At 41.7% G+C, this 21,018-nt stretch overlaps 1 protein-coding gene across 3 annotated transcripts in view; it reads left to right on the top strand.

The window, feature by feature from the left end:
* Positions 1 to 21,018, top strand: part of ALK (ALK receptor tyrosine kinase) — a 599,157-nt gene that overhangs the window by 546,349 nt on the left and 31,790 nt on the right. Inside the window, exons 14-19 of one of the 3 annotated variants that reach the window (XM_083496014.1) lie at positions 3,640 to 3,777; positions 5,105 to 5,249; positions 12,688 to 12,870; positions 16,902 to 17,003; positions 17,836 to 17,988; positions 20,433 to 20,540. In XM_083496014.1, coding sequence (XP_083352140.1) covers positions 3,640 to 3,777; positions 5,105 to 5,249; positions 12,688 to 12,870; positions 16,902 to 17,003; positions 17,836 to 17,988; positions 20,433 to 20,540 — 829 coding nt within the window. Of the gene's footprint in view, positions 1 to 3,639; positions 3,778 to 5,104; positions 5,250 to 12,687; positions 12,871 to 16,901; positions 17,004 to 17,835; positions 17,989 to 20,432; positions 20,541 to 21,018 lie in introns of those variants that run through there. The other 2 variants (XM_083496015.1, XM_083496016.1) reach the window with 2 other exon arrangements.

Here is a 21,018-nt window from a genome sequence, read left to right as displayed (position 1 = left end):
TGCAGGACAGTAGTCAGAGGCAGGACCAAAATGGCATCCCTAGATGGAGTTAGGACCATAAGAAGTTGCTTAATACCAAGACTGGCCATTGGTTCATCTAGCTCAGTTTGGGACCTTTTGTATGCAAAACACATGGTCTAACACTGAGCTACATGTAAAAACATTCAACCACCAGTGTGGCATCATCACTTCCTGGGTTCCCCCCCCCCCCTGTGTATGATTGGCTGCTACTGCCAGAGGTAGAGAAATACACAATGTGATGATGTTACATCGTGAGGTGAGTGTTCCTACATGGTACATGGGAACTTAACACAGAGGTGAAATTTTAGAAGGTGGTAGCATCTCTGTGAAGAGGAATTTAAATAATCTGGGAGCTGCTTTCAGTGGTTTCCACTTCTCTGTGTCATAACACTCAGTGAACATTAATGGAATGGAAGAAAGGGATCGCAAGACCATTGAATTAAGTTCTCATGTTACTGAGTTGGGGGGGGGTGAATTCAGGTTGTGTGTTCCTTTTTTTCCTAATACATTTTTTTTTAGCTTAGCTTGTGTCCCTTACGTGAAAACTCCAAGACAAGTGATTCTTTTTGGAACTGCACAGTGCTGTTTCCACTGAGCATTAAGAATTCAGCAGTGTTCTTTGCTTGAGTATATTTCAGATGACTAGGTCTGGACACCAGATTCTTATGCTGTTATTACAGGATGAAGAAAGAAAGTGGGGGACTCCATTACAAAGGTCCAAGCAATACCAGAAAAAATTCCTTAGGTGGGGATAGTGCATCCCCTTTCACATCCATGCTCACCATGCACATAAATGCAAGAGGTTAATATTTTTTGGATTGTGGTCTATCTAGATTCAGTCTCCTATTTTGTATCCATAATCTGAGCATTGCAGCACACGATAATATACGAAGTCATTAAATTACAGGGCACTGTAATCTTAGCAAAGATTTATTGAGTGCTAATGTAATTCTTTCATCGAGGCAAAGAGATTGCATTGACTTGTGGAAGTGGCTTTAACTTGATTGGATTGTAATCAGTTATGTCTTTGCCATGAAGTCGTCTTTCTTTTTTTAAAAAAATAAAAAATCCAATTGTGATCTATTGGTTTCTCTGGGTCATTGCACTAAGTCATTTGATTAACCATCCCTTCTCCAACTGTGAATTAGAGTTAGCAGGTGTTGGGATTTTTATAGCACCCACAGCCTTCTGTGGACCAGCTCTGAGAGCCTGCTATTGATCAACAAGCTTAACTTTAGAGGCATAAATTTAAGATTAAGTTGCTGTAGATCAGCTTCTGTTTCCCTCGCAAAGTATTTCCGTATGAAGGTAAAGCACCTCAAAGCAAGGCTGTATTTGGTTAATCATCAGCATGTGCAATTTTGTAAACATAGTTTCTTTCTAGGCCTATGTTGTTTTTCATGTCCCTTGGCTGAGCTTTGGCCTATAAATCATGAGAGGGACCAAGGCCACCTTCCCTCCTATTTCAGTATTGTAGGTCAAATTGATCTGAACAACATGGGGAGGAGGGCCAAGCCTTGGCCTGCATGCATATCACTTGGAAATTACAGCATCAGTGGGGTGCCAAAACAGATACAAAGCCATCGCAAGAAATTCAACATCTTTCCACGTTTCACATAAAATGGTTTTCAGTGGAGTTGGTTTACACACTCAGTTGCCAACCATCAAGTGTAGTATACCGCAGACAACTGCTGAGAAATCATAAGATATCCATGTGTACAGCAGACAATGATGAATGTCTGAAGTGGCCTATTGAAAAACATTGCATTTGAGCTAATATTAAACTAAAAGTTCCATCTCCGATGGCTGGCCACTATTTAGCACCAGACTGAAGGACTGCATTGACCTTTGGTCTAATCCAGCATAGCACAGTGACTAAAGTATTGAACCATCAGTGGGAGAGAACTGGTTCGACTTCCCATTCAGCTCACTGGTTGACCTTGGGCTGCTGTTTCTCAAGCTAACCTACCTCACAGGCATGCTGTGAGAATAAAATAGAAAGGGAGTCAACCATGTAAACCCACCAGACTCCTTGGAGACATTGTGGGTTATAAATGCAATAAATAAGTAAGTAATACAGCAATGCAACTCTTGTCTTCTGAAGCAACCTCATTTTATGTCAGCATCTGAGTAGTCTCTGGAGCAAGTGGAGTCAACACCTTCTGCAATGTATCTCAGAGCCTTTCCTTTTCCTCCCTTTGCGTCTTCTCTGGCAGTCTACAGGACCTAGGGCAGCATAATTCAGATTTTGCATTTATGTGCATTTATCCACTTCTCATAATAAATACATTGTTCTGTACTCAGTACAGGGGAGCAGATGCTGCTGTGCAATTTCTGTTGCACGTAGTTGATGGAGGAGGAATGTACAGAAGTCGAATTCCAAAGCAGACTTACCTGATTCAATCTCAGTAGATCATGACCTAGATCAGATCATGAATCCACATCAGGTCCTGGCACTCCCTTTGATCTTCTCTATTCAAAGCCTCTCACACACTAGCCTTTCCAGGCTGTGGACACCTAGATAACTGAGCTTCTTTGAAGGAAGGAAAAAAATGTTACCAACTTACCAAATTAAGGCAGCCCTTACGCGCATCTTAAGCGCTTTTATTTTATTCTAATGTTGGTTGGTTTTTTTGCTTTTGTGTTTTTGTTCAGATTTTAAACAAAATGAGGGGGGCTTAGATCCATCCCTGTGCAGAACTGGGATGGACGACACTTTAGTGGGTCTGCCCATCCCGTTACATATTTCTGAAGCTGAGCTGAAACACACTGTAGGAAGATCTTCTAGGTGGGCTGGGAGCAGATTCTGTATTCTTCATTCTACCACTGACCTTTTCTCCAAATTGAGTGCCTTTGTTTCTTCCTGCTTGTCAGGTGGTTCCAATCATTAATCTTCATTGAAGAATCCCTTGAAATATACATGAAGGCCAAATGTCCTAATTATTGGCAGGAAGAAAGGGTTCTTTTCCGATAATCTCTTTGCAGATAAAAAAAAATGCTATCACTTTATGGGGCTGCCTAACACTTTTTTATGATTGCATTAAGCAGCAAATTAAGATAGGCAAGAGAATAGGTTCTTCTTCACAGAATCTTTAGCCTCATTATCAGTTCCTTGCCAATTGACCAGGACCTGATCTACACATGGAGCAGAATGAAGTGACAGAGTCCCAGTGAGCTAGAGTGGACTGTTCCACTTCAATCAGCAAGTGGAGTTGTCACTTTTCACTCCTCTCTCATGTAACCAACATCCTACAAGTGAAACAGCAGCATTAGCTAGCACATCAGTGAGAAAGGTTCTCTTCCCATCCCATTCTCTGTGTGTTTTCTGTGTAGGAGAGCATTCAGTAATGGGATCCTCCCCATGTACAGTCTGGAATGATACAGCCCACTTTACCCCCACAGGGCTCTTCCTCTGCATTACCCCCTCATTCTGCTGCCATGCGTAGGCTAACCCTTATATTGACATGGCCACACTTACATCTGCTCTGATGCCCATTGCTTTGTGAATATTAAATAAGGGTAAGAGTCAGTAGAGGCATAATCAGAGGTGCTTTTGATAGGTGAAGTCTTATGTCAGGTCCATGGGAAGAGTATAATTCTGGACATTTTTATTTACAGACTCTGACCAACCAAGTTATACAGAAGGTCTGCATTGGAGAGAATAATGTCGTTGAAGATGAAATTAAAGTAAATAAGAGTGTCTATGAATGGGCTGGAGGTGGTGGTGGAGGTGGAGGAGCAACTTATATATTTAAGGTACGCAAATATCCACCATCCATACAAATATTAAGCTTTGTCCTTTCAGCTTGAGGCACTCTGTTTACTTATGCTTCCTTCCTTTTGGTCCTTTTCAGCCTGAACTAGGGGAAGTATGATCTCCCCTGTCCTCAAATGAGCCTGGTAATTGCAACACATGCACTTATATAGGTTGCTGTTTAATTATCTCATATCTGTTTGATGACATCACACCAACTCACTTTTTCTTATGTGACAGTCAGACCACAGAAACATAGAAAATACCAATGGTCTGTCTAGCTCATTGTTTCACTGACTGGTGGTGGCTCCCCAGGGTCCCAAGCAGAGGCTTTTTCTAGCTCTACCTGCAGAGTGTGTTCTCTGCCACTATTACAACCTTTATCCTAAGCTTCAGGAATTCACAGTTGGGTAAAGGAGCTGGCTAGTGTGAAAATAACACATATGCTTACGTTTGTGGGCCAGATTAAATATTGTGCTAAACCAGTGACCTTTGAGTTCATGTATCATCTCCTTCTCCCCTTGCCTTCCAATGTGGCTGCAATAAGATTGGAAGCTTTCATTTTCATTCTCTATTAACCCCAAACTTCCAAAATACAAACTTTAGTTAATCCTAGCTGTGATTGGTTGAAAAAGCCCAGAGTTTTCATAAACCAGTATTTGAAGTTGCCCTGTTTCAAACAAACCACAGCTAAGATTATTAAAAAGCTTCTCAAGGTCAACTGAAACAACAAGCTGTGGTTAATCAAGAATGGAAATTTCTGCTGTGACCGCATTTGGAAAACTCTGTATAATTCTGGTCATGACACCTCAAAAAGGGATATTGTAGAGTTGGAAATGGTTCAGAAGAAGGCAGCAGACATGAACAAGGTGATGGAGTGACGCCCCTATTAATGTCTGCTTGTCCTTCTGAAGGCTATGTCCACTTGAAAGATGTCTAGGGACTTTTATTGGAATTAAAAAGAGATTTATTTATTTTTAAAACTCCATGCTGTACATGCCAGATCACACAGTTTAACAAGTGATAGCAGCGTATTGTGACAGAACCCTTCATAGAAGGTCCGCTGTGTTCTACTACAAAAAATGTGGTATATTCCCAGTGCTGTTGGCATCCCTGTGTGCATGCCATTGCCAAATGCTCTTTACTCCTACAGTGCATGAGAAACCTAATGGTCACAATTAATCTTTGGGATGCAGGCAGATAAATAATGCAGCAGTAATCTGGGCTACTCCACAAGCCTGGGGGTTGCTGGCTTAGTGCAACGAACTTGTTATTTACATGTCTGACACATCTAAAATCCAGCTTTGTTTCTCGATTTCACCTGTCAAGATGGAAAATGGAAAGCCAGTCCCCTTGATTGTTGCAGCAGGAGGTGGTGGCAAGGCCTACAGGGACAAAGCATATACATTTCACCAAGAAAAACTGGAGAATGACACATCTGTTCCAGGGCTCAGTGGGAAACCAGGAGCCGCAGGTAAGGAACGTCCACTAACTCACTCCAAGCGCCTTGCCAGGCATAACAAAGATGGTTGGCAAAAGCCATTTGGTTCTGAGCCAAAGAAGCAGCACCCAATGGGCTAGAGCATTGTTTGACGCATTTGCCGCATCAGCATCTCCCGCCAGAGAAACAAGCAGTTGTATAGTTTAAAAAGCAGCAGCTTGTCTCTTCAGCCTGGGAACTGCTGCAGTGACAATTTATCACACAAAGCTCCGGCTGCCCATATGGTTCTCCCCTGTACATTCATATAACTTCTTTGGATCACAGCCATTATCATTAGCAAAGAAGAATAGCTCAGGAGTTATGGGTGTTAGCTTAGAGCCCACAGCTGTCACTTTATTTCCCTGCTGAACCAGAGGGCCTGTATTACCTTGACCAGATCACAAATGTTCATGACATTTATTAAAAGTGAGCTATTTACCCCTTAAAACATTTATGTTGAAATGGTGATTAAGAAGTAGAAAAGGTACAACTGTTTGACCAGTTCACCCATCATCTATTCTCCCCACCCCCCGCACCAAATAATTATTTTTTAACGAGTGGACTGGGAATTCTGCTGCATAATCTGCTGCTTCTCAGAACTCTTGAATATAAATTAATCTCAGACAAGACATAAAGTTGAGATCACTTAACCCAGATTAGCGACCTCTTATATAACATATAACCATCTTTTGTACTTGCAATTAGTAGTTTGGGGAAATTATTTTAATGCCGTATTTTCTATGAAATCAGAAAATGGTAGCTTTTGCAGACTGATGCCAATCCAAAATACAATAAAATTGTTTTTTATTTGCCCCTGGAGATTTCATACAGAATATTTCTGTAAACATTCATTACATACATTGGGAAATCTATCCCTTTTATTATTTTAACAAGTGTTATTATAAATTACAAAGGTTAGTTATAACACGTTGCTGGTGCGTTTATCTGTGTGGTTTTAAGATCCATTATTATGCTGTCCAGTACTGATTGTGAGAGTAGAACCAAGATGCAGTATTTGTTCTACATCATTCTAGACTGAAGGAGAATGGATTTATGAACACTTCCAAATGTTCATCCAATTTTTATGTGGTTTATTTTGAGTAGAGCTGAAGAGAATACATTTTTCTGAGGAAAACATCGGATATTTTTCTTTCTCAGCCTGCTAGAAAAAGAAGGCCGCTTTATTTTCCCATAATATTCTCTAGTATTTATTCATTCATTGCAGCAGCCACCATTTATTCCTACCAAAGACGCAGTACATGACAAAGTCTGGCTGTTGTGGACAATGCAAACATCCCCCTCACCCCGAGAGAGAGAGAGAGGGAGAGAAATTTGGTTGCTGCCATTTGCTAATGGTGAGCACAGCCTCCCCACTCCAGAAACTGTCAGATAATTCATGGAAGTAGTATCTCTGATTTCTCTACCTGAAAATATGATGGAGAGTTTTGAGATGCCATTTATGCATAGTTCAATTTTCTAGTATCTGCTGCTTTTTATTAACACAGGGTATACCCAATGCTTGCCCTATTCTGGCCAGTGTTCCCTCTTTCTCAGTCTCTCTTAATTGCTAAAAGTACTACCTCAAAAAGTAGACGCCCACCTTACTTAGTACAATACCTGTTAGCACCAGCAGGGCTCCTTTGAAAAAAAAAAAACATTTTATGGATGCTTCCCATTCTGGCCATTGCTGAGGCACTTTTTCTTCCTCCACACAGATCATTAACTTTTTCTGCAGTCTTATTTTGCATATACCCATATGCACCGATATTTACCACAGAGGCGTCTTTTCAGTTCTGTTTCCTTTTTTAAAAATTCTGATGTTTTTATCCTTCTATATCCTTTTCAGACACGGTTCTCCCAGCTTAATAAACCATAGTTTGTTTGTTTATTTGTTTGTTTGATTGATTCATTTATGAATCGCTTCCCATAAAACGTCCCGAGGCTACTTAACAATAAAAACATCAACAATAAGAACCTATTTAAAAGCCATTTAGCTCCAATAGAGATACAGACTGGGATAAAAATCTCCACCTAAAATGTTAGTTGGAAAAAAAGAAGGTCTTCAATAAGCATCAAAAAGATAGTGGTTCTGAAGAGTAGATACCACCACACTAGGACATGTCATTTTAGGGCAGGGCGTTTAATTTTTAAACATTTATTCAGTGAGGGGTCTTAAAAATATGTTTTTCAGTGTGATGAATTCAAATCTGCTATTATTATTTGTGACTGGACAACATTTGGCTTGGTAAATCTATGTTTGATTAAAAAGCACATACGCTGCTCTAGGAAAAACCACAGAATTTTAATTTTACCTTCTGAAAAGGTCAGGTAATGCCTATTAATAATTTAGTTTCTCTGCATAAAACATGTCCTACTAAGCATACAACATTACCTTGTAATCATAAAACAACATTAGAAAGTAATGACATCAGTTAATAAGAAATTTAAACAAGAAGTTTCATTAAGTCTTGCTCAGAATGGCTCATGGACATCAGCTGCCAATTTGTTCCTTGGCCACTGATGCAGCCCTCACATCTCTCATGTGTCTACATTCATATGCGACATAGCCTGTTTGCTGTTGTTAACCACCTTGAAAGGCTCACTGGGCCAGATTGGTGGGAAGTTTACCTGACCTTATGGCGTGTGTGATCTGATACCTGTACACTTGATCAGTAGACGTATCCTTTATGACATTGTCACTCCATGAAGTAAGAGGCTCCTCAATGGAGAGTTTGGTGAATGAAAGATCAGCTTCGAGTTCTGCCACTGTGTCTAGCATCTTGCCAGTGTTACCTGTCCACTTGCTGTCAGACAAGGTCTTCACATCAAGTGCTGTGATCAAGTGTTGCAGGGTAACTCATTGGTGTGGAGGGCACAAACCAACCAGATCAGCTTACAACCAAGCTTGACCTCTACCCAATGCATGTCACCACCCTCCCAGCCAGTGTTAACTTTTGTAGAATCACCTCCAATGGCCTGCAGGCTCTTATCCTTGCACTTCTTCGTGAAATCTACAAGATTATTGGCAGTAGCTTCTGCTGGTTTTTCTCTCTTTGAGTGAAGCAGTAGAGACCTTTCATCCGGTTCACTGCACACAGAATAATGCTGTTCTGTGGTGTTGATGGGGAACTGTTGATCTGAAATGTATGCTTTCAACCTTTAGTTGTCTCTTTACAGCCGTCCAAGAAGATGCAGTCAATTTCACCCTTCGGACAAAGATAATCAAATTCCTGATACAGGGTTATCATAACTTTTTCTTTGGCCCTTCTTGACTTTATTGTGATCAACTACACCATCCATAAAGGAAGCAATGGGGATTGCAACTGTGGCACACAGGCCAACATTATATCTGATGCTCTCCATAGCAACATTATGTACTTCTAATCTGTCTTTTTATTAGAAGTGGAAGGCCTGCTTGGTTTTCCTAATTCCTAACTTCCATCATTTCCATCTTGGGCAGCAGCTATTTGTTCTTCATTTTCATCAGCAGAGAAAATAATTTCATTTGATGGTATTGAAGCATTCTGCTTTCTTCTTTGCTTATAATCAGCAAGCCTCCTTCTCTCATCTTGCCACTTCCGCTATTTAACTTGTCTGTTATGCTGAGGCAGATCTGGCAAGCCAGTCTGATGTAGTCCAATAGATGTGGTCCAGTCTTCTCTCTCTGACCTTTGAAAGCAAGTTCCTTCACAGGGATCTTCATCTCCTTAGGGCATGTACTAACTGTGAGCTTCCTCTTTGCAATTAGCATCTGCAGGGCAGCCAAATTCAGGGCAGCAGCAGCGGGGATACACTTGCATTTGAGGATGTCACAAAGCTTGTCAAGTTTTAAAGTGGAAACCTCTTCAATATCTAGTTTTCCTCTATCAAGACATATGTTTTTGGCCTTCTCCCGGTTCTCTTTGATTTTCTGTAAGATTGTGGCTTGTGAATTTACAAGGGGGGCAACAAAAGAACTGTTTGCTCGTTCCCACTTTTCAAGCACTTCAGAGTAAATGTCTATTGCAAGACTGTCTGCTAGGTAGTTTCTGACATCCTCATCACTTTGTTCTCTTAGCAGCAGCCCATACCCAGGAATGTCTCACAGAGTTGGGAGTTCAAAGGGCAGCAACTCTCTGCCAGTTCCAATTAGTTTGCTAATGTGCATGAATGTCTCCAGCTCTTGTTCTCTTTTTAGAAGCCATTGTAGGTCAATTCCCACTGGTTACAGTATTATATTATATTATATTATATTATATTATATTATATTATATTATATTATATTATATTATATTATATTATATTATATTATATTATATTATATTATATTATATTATTATTATATTACTGCAAGTACTTGGCAATCATTTTTAATTATTATAATACAACTTTTCTCTTTCTTTTAATAAGTTTATTGGAAATTTCCCCAAAATGTTAAAAAGTCAATATATTTATGTAGTTATTTACCAACCCAAACTAAATTATATTAATCCAGCCAAAACAGCTTTTGAATTCCCAAAGGCTTGATTCATCCATCCCATGGAACAGACCTCTTGATGAGATGGAATCAAAAACGGAAGATCTCTGTCATTTTTGTAGAACAAGCAGCCTTTCACAATGATAGACTGCTTCCTGCACTCTCTTTAGCCTAGCCATTGGAAATTTTAAAACACTGGTGGAGGAGAATGACTGTTGGCCCAGTTCAAACACTGAGCCAATCAGTGTCCCCAAATGGATCAGAAGCAGAAGTAGACTCCTCCCCCACACATCACAGGTAATGTCACATGTGATGTGGATGCCCCACCTGATTTATGTGATTCTCCATCCTTAAAAGGGAGAGAGATTGCTCAGATAGAGCGCCAATTATGCAGTAGCACAGGGTGTCTGCATCCATGATCTATGTGGTCCAAAACAGAGGGTGCCCACACCCTCTTCCAACCACACAAAGGCTCTCTCTAGAGTGAACTGGGCCTAGTCTCTCTCAACTGTATACAGTGGTACCTCAGGTTACAAACGCTTCAGGTTACAGACTCTGCTAACCCAGAAATAGTACTTCAGGTTAAGAACTTTGCTTCAGGATGAGAACAGAAATTGCGCGGCGGTGGTGCGGTGGCAGCAGGAGGCCCCATTAGCTAAAGTGGTACCTCAGGTTAAGAACAGTTTCAGGTTAAGAACGGGCCTCCAGAACGAATTAAGTTCTTAACGCGAGATACCACTGTAGTGGATTCCAGCTGGGGGTTGCTGAGATAGGGAAAAGAGAATATCTAGTATCAGAACATCTGCCTCACTATATATGAGGCTTCATGGAATCTGATCCCTGCCACGGTGGCAGCCAAGAAGCAGATGAACAAGAAGAGTTCTTACCAAGTACTTTATTCAATATTCACACACACACAGAGAGAGAGAGAGAGAGAGAGAGAGAGAGAGAGAGAGAGAAAGGAATGCAGTCTCTCTTAGATAATGGCGTTGCTCCGAGTAAAGTCCCACCCCCTCCATCTCTCCTATTCTATGTCATCCCTGCATCAGCTGATCTGAGTTTTCTGCCTCTGAGCTTTCTATTCTACTACTCTCAATGCCTGCCTGGTCCTGGGGAGGATCAGGAATACTTTCTAAAGACACTGAATCTGTCAGCTGTCTCTCCCCTGGTGTTTCTTCTTCCTGCTGCTCTTCTCCCAATATTTCCCAGCTTCTTCTCTATGCAGCCTCTGAACTATGACCTTCTGCAAACCACTGCTATAAATCTATACTGTTCTCCTGTTCTCGGGAAGGTTCAGGGGGGGGGGTCCTCACCATTCCTCCTCAGTCCAGCTCCTGACAATATGCCTCAAAGAGTTCAGGCAGGAAATGGAGTGTGACACAGAAACCAAAGGAATGTCAAACTCCAACATAGGGTTCATTGTAACAGCCCCTGTCCTTTCATTGCTGACCTAGGGTCTGAAACTCTCAAGTAAATGCCTTCTTTGAGATCCTGTTTTCTAGGTGAATTTTGTGTTTCATAGATCCATTTCTGTGCTGCTTTTCCAAAAGACCCAGTGCAAAAACAATAATCAGGAATATAGAAAGCTGCCCTTTAGAAGGTCAGGTTATTATACTATCTAGCCTAGTATTGTCTACTCTGACTGGTAGCAGCTCACCAGTCTCAGAGGGATGTATCCCAATCCTTTTCATTGTAGGTGGCAGGGCTCAAACCTGGCACTTTCTAAACACAAAAGCATGTGCTTTGCAAGTAAGCTTTAGTTTCTCCCCTTGTTAGCCCAACTTCTGGATTAACCTGTCATTTGCGGAGAGGATACTATATGTGTTCCCATATTACTGTTATGATATAAAGAAAGCCTTTGTTGGCCAGTGTTGGACCAAGACATTTTGCTACCTAAAGCAAAAGATACACTAGATTTGACACTTTAAAAGTCTTGGTGCAGCATTCAGGCACAATTTCTGCTTTCATCTGTTTCCTCGTCATCCTGGTACATGGCAGGTCCAGTCCTATTGGCACCATAATGTCATGTTGACCTTCCACAATCCAGCATCAAAGGCATGTGTACACTTTGACTGATACTGCACAAAAACAGGTTTAAGTGTGTCAGGTTTCCATTGAGCCTCCATTGAAAGAGAGGCAATGAATTTTCAGCAACTAACTCCCCCGCTCGTTCATTCTGATACATACTACTTCAGAGGAAGCTGCAGCTTCAGCCCTGTGTACCTGAAAGAGCATCTCCACCTCTATCGTTCAGCTCAGACACTGAAGTCCAGCTCCGAGAGTCTTCTAGTGGTTCCCTTACTGTGAGAAGTGAAATTACAGGGAACCAGGCAGAAGGTCTTTTTGGTAGTCACACCCACCCTGTGGCAAAGAGTTAAACAACTATAAAAAAAATTGTAGTCATCTGAAGCAGCCCTGTTTTGAGAAGCTTTTAATGTTTGATGTGGTTCTTCCCTCCCTGCCGTGCACCTTTCCCTCTGTATTTTTGTGGAAGCCACCCAGAGTGGCTGGGCCAACCCAGTCATATGGGGGAGAGGAGTAAAAGAAATAAATTATTGTTATAGCACTTAAACGCTTTTTTAAAAAAGTATATACATAGTGTAGATGAGACTTGTGCTCCACAAATTCTGTACTTTCTTGTAAGGAACCTATACCCTAGCTGAGTTTCTCCTTTATGGATGCAACGGGAACTTACTGAAACCATTTTCCCTTTTGGAGAGCCAGTGTGGTGTAGTGGTTAAGAGCGGTAGACTCGTAATCTGGGGAACCGGGTTCACGTCTCCACTCCTCCACATGCAGCTGCTGGGTGACCTTGGGCTAGTCACACTTCTTTGAAGTCTCTCAGCCCCACTCACCTCACAGAGTGTTTGTTGTGGGGGAGGAAGGGAAAGGAGAATGTTAGCTGCTTTGAGACTCCTTCAGATAGTGATAAATATCAAATCCAAACTCTTCTTCTTCTTCTTTTTTAAACTGCAGGTGGTGGAGGTGGCTGGAATGATAACACTTCCTTCCTCTGGTCGGGAAAATCCTTGCTGGAAGGCGCTACCGGAGGAAAATCCTGCCCCCAGGCCATGAAGAAGTGGGGGTGGGAGACAAGAGGGGGTTTCGGAGGGGGTGGAGGGGGGTGCTCCTCAGGTGGAGGAGGCGGAGGATATATAGGTAAAGTGGCTTCGTGTTCAAGGTGTCCCTTCCCCTCCCTTAGTGCTAATGCTTAGCAAAATTTTGCTGAAACAAAATTTCCCTATACCTGGCATATCTCTATTTGCATCGATAGCTATCTGTATATTTGAATGTCATGTAGTGCTAAGTGTTAACGCACGGGGGGTCTAAGAATCTGCATGGCCAAGGTTGTACCAATCTATTCATTGCTATAATGGGGTCCCTTTTTGGAATTCTGGGCATCCCGATTCATATGTGCCCTCTTCCCCAAAGTTTATCACCCTCATACCTATAGAAAAAGAGTTTAAAGGTGTGCTAAAGGATCAGAGGGCAGAGAGGAGGTAGTCTGAAGGGCTTCAGCTGGTTACATGGAAGGTGCCTCTGCAGCTTTCAGACCTCATTATGAGCACACTTAATTTCCCTGCACAATGCCCCTGGTGTTCTTTTCACTCCTTGTTGTTTGGTCTGGGTGTTGTTGTTTTTACTTTTTTTGAAAAAGCAAATTATTCCATGGAATCGAGTTGTGCAGCATTGAATTGCACAACTTATCCATTTTGGTCTCGTTTATTTAGAATATGAAGTTTAGTATTTCCAGCTATAGATGCTGATGAGGCGGGAGGCTTGTGTAGCATTCTTGACCCCCTGTGTATATGTTGCCTTTTAATGCTAGATGAACATTAACATGATGCAAGCTCTATTCAGGTGTTACTTGCCTAGACGGTCAACACGAGGACAAAGGGGCTGTAGGACCATGCTTTTGGCTCCACCCTGCTATTGCACAAATCCTTCTGGCTTCCTACCTATTCAGGGCAAGTGGGCTTCCTGCTGCACTAGCGCAGGCTCCCAACACGATTTAGAACCCTGATCATACAGGGTTCTAGATCACACAGAGAACTTGCATGAGTACAGCACACTTCCAGCTGCATACATTTGCCCTGGACACATGCAGAGCCAAAGGGAGTTGCACAATGACAGGGGCGCCCCTATCCATTTTGGGGGGGGGGTATGGTATTTGGCTTGGCATTGATTGACTTGGCATCAAGTCCCTGCAATTTACACTGCAGCTGTGCCAAACTGCTCTGGTACTTATTAGCCTATGCACCAGTTAGTGCTGGTCGCATAGTGTATGTTGAATAACTCTTGGCAAAAGCAACCAAAAGCACCAGTCCTGAATGGTGGGAAGTTCTTTCAAAAGGACATGCCATCAACCTTCAAGGTCTTGCTGTGAATTTTGACTAATGATGGTGTCCTCTTGATGTTTTGTGTTTATGAATGATGAAATAGTAGCAGGAGGCATTTGCTGTGCTTTATGGCATCAAGGTACTTTTGCCTGAAGACTGTTGTGCCACAAATATGCATTGGCTTTGATCTCTAGACAAGGCAAGTAATTCAGTCTTCACAATCAGTCCTTGACTCCATTGCAGATGGTTGCCAGTTGCCAGAGAAGTCAATTGCAACAGCAGTATTGAAGGCCTATTATGACAGCTGTCAGAGCCTAAAATTCAAATCACTGGGTGGACAATAATTTTCACTACCTGTCTTCCAATCTTCTGGGCCATCCTGAATCTTCTCATCTGTGGTGGTCCCTAGTTTCCTATTTGGGAACAACATGTGATGGATGTGGTGTCAGCTGTGGAGAAATCACCATGAGGTAATTTTGTTTTATGCATGCTGGTTGGTTATTTGAATGCTGGCACATCTCAGATACATGTTGGATGTGCTAAATCCTGGGAAACGCGAAATGTTGTTTAGACCAGAATGTGGCATGTCTTGCTCTCGACACATGGCTGAGAGGTACTGAAGCATTCAGATGATCCCTCATGCAAGAACAAAAATCATCTTGTAGTGACTCCATCCTATTGTTTGCCACTTCAAAATGGTTGGGGGGGAACCCACCTATATATGTGAGAACACTGGAGGAAGCAAATGATTTCAAAATCTTACTGAACTGCATGTGTATTATATATGCTGCTTCTGAAAAATAGAATTGAAAATAACCTTGTACGATTATTTAAATTTTCAGATGTGTTTTCCTCTTCATTTCCTGCCTTTCTTCAGAGGAGATTAAAATTAAATAGCACTCTTGGTACTGGTAGATTGATTATTTGGTTTAGGCAGGCTTAAGAATGGGTAACAAGAAAGGAATCTGTACTGTACATAGTAATAACCCCGGATCTGCATGACAAGAATAGCAAATGTGGTGCATTCCAGATGTCGTACTTTAGCTCCAATCATCCCTGATCACTGGTCATTCTTGCTGGGGCTGATGGGAGTTGGAGCCCAACCATCTTTAGAGAGCATCACCTTGGCTATACCTGATGTATGGCATCTGCCAAAGATGAGCTACCATAGACTCAACATGATAAAAGAGAAAACTTACCTGATTATTGCTATGCCTTGAACAGCAGTTTGACTTTTGCACATGCCAGCATTTTCAATCTGTCACTCAAACAACTTGGTGAAGATTTTTATTTATTTCATTAAAACTATACACCGCTTGATTGTCACAAAGCAACAACCTGAAAGCAGTTTACCACCCCCCACAACTGTAATCTTTTTGCTCAATGGATCTCCCCAGGATTGTGCTGAAATACTCATTTGCTTCATTCAAACCACTTATTAAACTGAAATTCTTTAAAATGACCCAGTAGTCACTTAATATTTTGCCAGATGATTGTCCTTTTTCTGCCAGATGTTCTTTATTTTGTAGAGTTGGTAATTAGTATTTTTCCTTTACCTGCTGTAGTGACAAATACCAGAAGGGTAGCTGTGCTAGTCTGCTGCAGAAAACAACAACCATGTCTTATATCCTGACTAAATTAGTTTAACTTCATTCCCATTGAAATCAACGGGGGCTTTAGGCATGATCAATTTGCCCAGTGATTTCAGTGGAACCAAAGTTCAACTAACTTAATCTGGCTCTGTCCCAAAGGGTTTTGTAGCACCTTAAAGGAACACAAATATTGTGGCACAAACTTTTGGGGTTAGAGCCCACTTCATGAGATGCAGTCCCACTGGTAAGCAATTGGCATAGCACAATCAACTGGGTAAAAAAGATGCCTAAAAATGGCAGCGACTTTCCATAGTGTACAGCTGAAATTCTGCAGAGTGAGATTTACTAATGAATTCCAGCTCAGCATATTATTGCTGGAATCCATCTTTGAAAAGTATTTGGAAAAAGGCAGCTCTGACATCTTACTATTGAATGTCCTGAGACATAAAAATGGGCCCCTACTCTTTTCTGAGTGTTCCCATTTTTTAAATTTTCAGAGGCTTAGCTGTGTTAATCTGTTGCTGCAAAAACAAAGAGCCTTGTGCTACTTTAAAGTCTAACACATTTTCTTACGACGTGTACTTTTGTGGACTAGAGCCCAGTTCGTCAGATGCATGGGGTAGGATCCTAAATATATGGAGAGATTTCCCACAGGGTCCCTTCCAACTCTACAATTCTGTGATTTGACAATTCTATTATTTCCTTTCCATGTGACTAAATATGGTGCCTTCCGAAAGAAAAAAATCACACTGATCTGATGGTGTGGGCTATAGCCCACAAAAGCTTATGCCATACCATAACAAAATATGTAAACCTTGTCAAGTGCAACAAGACTCTCTGTCATTTTAGAAATGTTGTTTGTGCCCATTCTCTTGCATAGAAAAGAGATTAAATGAGAGTGGGACAGTCAGGAATGGATCACAGCCATGTATTTGATTCTGTATTCTTTTGTCCTCTGTGTGCAACTGTGATAGATCTGCGACAGTCTCTCGTATTGCTTGGCTTTGGGGGCTACAGTTTGCTAAAATGTGGTGTATGTATTTTTCTTCTCTCTGTACTCAGGGTATATATATCTACTTAACCCACATCTGATGAAGTGGAATCTGGGGCCCACAAAAGCTTATGCTGCTATATATTAGTTAGTCTTTAAGGTGCCACAAGACTCTTTGTTGTTCTTTTATATGTGTTGTGTTATTTTTTTTCTTCTAAAACCTTGGCATCACAATGATATTTTAAGGTGTTTTCATGTTTTCTGTAGGTGGCAATGCAGCAGAAAACAATGACCCTGAGATGGATGGAGAAGATGGTGTATCTTTTATTAATAATTATTATGGTTCATTGTACACCCCTGCATTAAAAGGTATTTTAATCAGCCAGCGAGAGTGATTGTTATGTGTTTGTAAAATATCTGAATACTTTTGAAGGGCTATATTAGATTGAATATGGGCAATATGTCTGGAATAATCTGAAAGTTCTTAAGGTGCTAAATTGGGCATGGCGAAAGCCTTTAAAGAAGACAATAACTTGTACATACCTCAGGCCAAACAACAGCAAATCTTGCTCCTGACATAACATAGGGTTTCTTTTCTTGAATCAGTGAGTCCAGAAGTTTGTATGTGAAGCTGTCTTCCCTTTACAGACACCCCCATCTTACTCTGCAATGATGATGAGGGAAGAGATTCAGAGTGAGGAGGCTGCTGTAATAGAGATCATATTGGGGTAGTCACTTGCTTTCAGCCCCCCCCCCCCCAATTACCTCAGGGGAACTCGTCCGGAAGGCAGCCAGGACAGAGAATTGTTTTTTAACTGGAAAGTAATTTAAAGGAAAGATGAAAAGGCTATATAGATCCAATGGGTAAACACGACTGGTGTATTTTGAAGACTGTCATGCAAAATTTTGCGACTATTGCTATAATCTCTAGTTTTCCGCCTTCTAATAAACTGGACGATTCCAAACTAGAAGTACTGGGCATTCTTCTAAGCAACGGGGTAATAATATTTGTACGAACATCTTGATAATAGGCTGCCTAATACACAATAGCAAAGGCCCCTCAGCTCATTCCACCTCAGGTCAGCTGGTAGTCTACCATTGTCTTGCTTACAAATCTTTTATGGGTGTGCCTGTGCCCTGTTTTGGGTGAGCGTTTGACTTAGATCACAAATTAGTAATATTTCTTTCATCCATTCCCTAGTGACAGATGGGCACGGTGAAGTCGAAATCAAAGTGCATGTGAACTGTAGCCACTGTGATCACGATATGTGCCACATTGATATGAAGACACAGGAGGTTATTTGCATATGTGTTTTCGGGTATGTGTTGGCTGATGATGGTGTCTCTTGCATAGGTAAGAAGCCGGACAGGAAAGGCCTACTTTAGCTCAGATGGGAAGCAGGGTTGTGCTACTGGCTGCCGCACTGATTTCGCACAATCTTCTGGGCTTCCTCACCATTCCTTCTCTTGTGTGTTGAGCAGAAGTTTGAAGAGGGAGGCAGCTGTGCCTGTGAAGGTTCCTCTATGTGACTGGGAGCTCTGCACCCATTGGTGATTCCGTGGAGGAGCCTCCATGAGACATTTCCCCCTTCAGACCTATTCTCATTGCAGAGGAGTGGAGCTGAGAGGGGAGTGGGTGGGCATGTCGTTGGAGGCAGGACCAGCAGCACAGCCCCATATCCCTTTTGTAATATGAACCTGTTGCATGTGGTCAATGTGGGGGCGGGGGTTACGTTTTCAAATGTATACTTGTTCTATAAGACTCTTCAATCTGCAGCTGGGCTGCAAATCATCAAAAAATCCTCAAGAAGGTTAGATTAACCATCGTACTAAGTATGCTACCTCTACTGTGGTGCAATTATTTGACATTATTTGAAAATATCTCAGTATGAGAGTGTACCTATTCTGCTTCCTGCAGTGGGTTCCTTTAAAATTCTCTACCTGTCAGAATATTATATCCCCTCACAGCCTATATGCCACTTGCTAAAATTTCACTTCATTTCATCAGTGCTGTCCAGTGAAATCAGCCTCTGCTTCTGAACTCTTGTGCTCAGTGCTAGTTTTCTTGAAAAAGAGGTGCTGGAACTCACCATGAATGCCTCCCTTATTTTCTTGTAATGGCCTTGGTGCCCACCTGAGAGGTGAAGGAACTGAGTTCCAGTGAGTTCTGGATGAAAAATAACCCTGCTTGTGTTCCCAACACTGCATAATAAACCAAGAAGCTCCTAAGATACCACAGCAAACTTTGCCTTCCCGCCACATGGCTCTGTATTTTGTCTCCGCCCCTCCCATTCATTCCATCTGCTATCTTTACATTGTGCAGAAAGCAGGGTGAACCTCTGCTGCAATCAGCTCTCCTGGAACTGTGACCCTCCAATGGCCCATTGTTCCACTTGCCTCAATTAAGATCAAGCCATTGAAACAGATGGTTTTCTACCAGGAAATTAACATTGGCACTCAATGGATATGAAAGAAAAGCCATAAAAGCTGAGAGGGAGAAAATGTTAAATTGGCAGGCCCAAAATGCAAAGCAGCTGCCAGTTTCAGCTCTGAGTTAAATTAGATAATACAGCAGTGGAAGTGGAAGATTGTTCACTATTTTTTATTTTTTAAAAAAAATCCTTCTGATTGATTGATTGATTGATTGATTGATTGATTGATATTTGTGTACCATCCCATCACATAAAGTTCCCAGGGCGGTTTGCAATAAAGAAATGTAAAACAATTTAAATACAAAATAACACAATAGCAACAATAACAGCAGACTTGAGGCAAAATGTCCCATCACCGCTGCCACTGCTGCCTCTGCTGTAGGCACATACCCACCACCAGGACTAGATTTAGGTTTGATGAGGCCCTAAGCTACTGAAGGTAATGGGGCCCTTTATATGTCCAGCTGTCCTTTGTCAACAACATATTGTCGCTGTTTTTTGTGTTGAATATATGCTATACGGTAATTTATGGACCTGATATATATATATCTAAAGCCATTTGCCACTGTTGCTGTATGTAGGTTTTATTTTATTTGTCTTTTATCTTATATTTTGGAAATGTACATACAGTTGTTTTTTCCTTTAAATTTTTTTGGGGGGCCCCAAGAGAGTGGGGCCCTAAGCTATAGCTTGTTTAGCTTATACCTAAATCTGGCACTGCCCACCACCACCATAGGGGGGGGTGTCTGCAGCAGAGTGTATTTGCAGCAGCAGCAGTGGGGGGCACCCATGGCAGAAGAGGAGGAGGTGGGGGCACACTCATGTAGGAAGGCAGCAGTGATGAGCAGCACACTCCTGGGGCCCAGATCCGCCACCTGAGTTGACCACTTCATTTCCTGAGCGGGCCAACCTTGAGCTTTGATTTGGATGGCACACCAAGCCAAACCATGGTCTAGCTCAATGTGGCTCAACAGCAGAACGACCAGGCAGGAGTGAAGCAGCGGCGATCTTCTCCCCAGCAGTATGCATGCTTGTGTACCTGCACTGAGCCATGGTTTGGCTTAACCAAACAATTTCATGCATGATACAATAACAAAGCTGGATTTGCAACTGAATGTGCACTCAGTAGGCGCTGCAGCCAGTCCCCATTCTTGCATGAATTGTGTGTTTTCAAACACCTGTTTGTTGCACATTGCATTTTTAGGTGTAAGCTTCTTTTTAAAAAACCAAAAACCTCCTTGTTACACTCCAAAAATGTAATGTATGAAGAGACCTTAATAGTCTATATCTCTTTTAAGGTATTTTGCAACTACCGCAGGCTGCTGAGAACAACTTAATGCCTTCTGTCTTTGCACATCTGTTCCAGCTGAGCCTGTACTGCCTACGAAGAATCCTTCCCTCTCCTTGGTCTTGTCTGTAGTGACATCTGCCCTCGTTGCTGCTCTGATTCTAGCCTTTTCTGGGATCATGATAGGTGAGTTCCTTCTTGACCCAAAACATGCTGAAATCAGCAATACTCACTGAATGTGGTGCATCCTCCGGCCTTAATCACCTGAATGGCATAGCAAGAATTATTGCCGTTGTGACCATTGTAAATGGCTGTTGATACAGCAGAGGAGCCCAGTTATAGAACTGAGCTTTATCTGAGCTGCAGAATATCCTAGTTTCACATACAACCAACGCAGCACATAGTGGGCTGAATTAAGGGAATGGACTAAATTAAAGGAGTGAGAAATGTATCGATTGGTTGGCTTATTGACTGATGGAGTGATTTATTGCAGTCCTCAGGTTTTTTAAAAGTTATTAATAGCACACATGTTGTGTTCTGGCTGTCTCCTTATAGATTAGTTAAGTAGGCTGTTTGTATATGACCTGTGTTAAAATCCCGCTTCAGCTAGAAAATCACTTGAGCAGGCTTTAGCAAATTGCTATAATTCTCCCACCCCATCCGG

Source organism: Podarcis liolepis, assembly GCF_965112155.1.
Source record: "Podarcis liolepis genome assembly, chromosome: 3".
NCBI lineage: Eukaryota > Metazoa > Chordata > Lepidosauria > Squamata > Lacertidae > Podarcis > Podarcis liolepis.
This window is presented reverse-complemented; position numbering and strand designations above follow the sequence as displayed.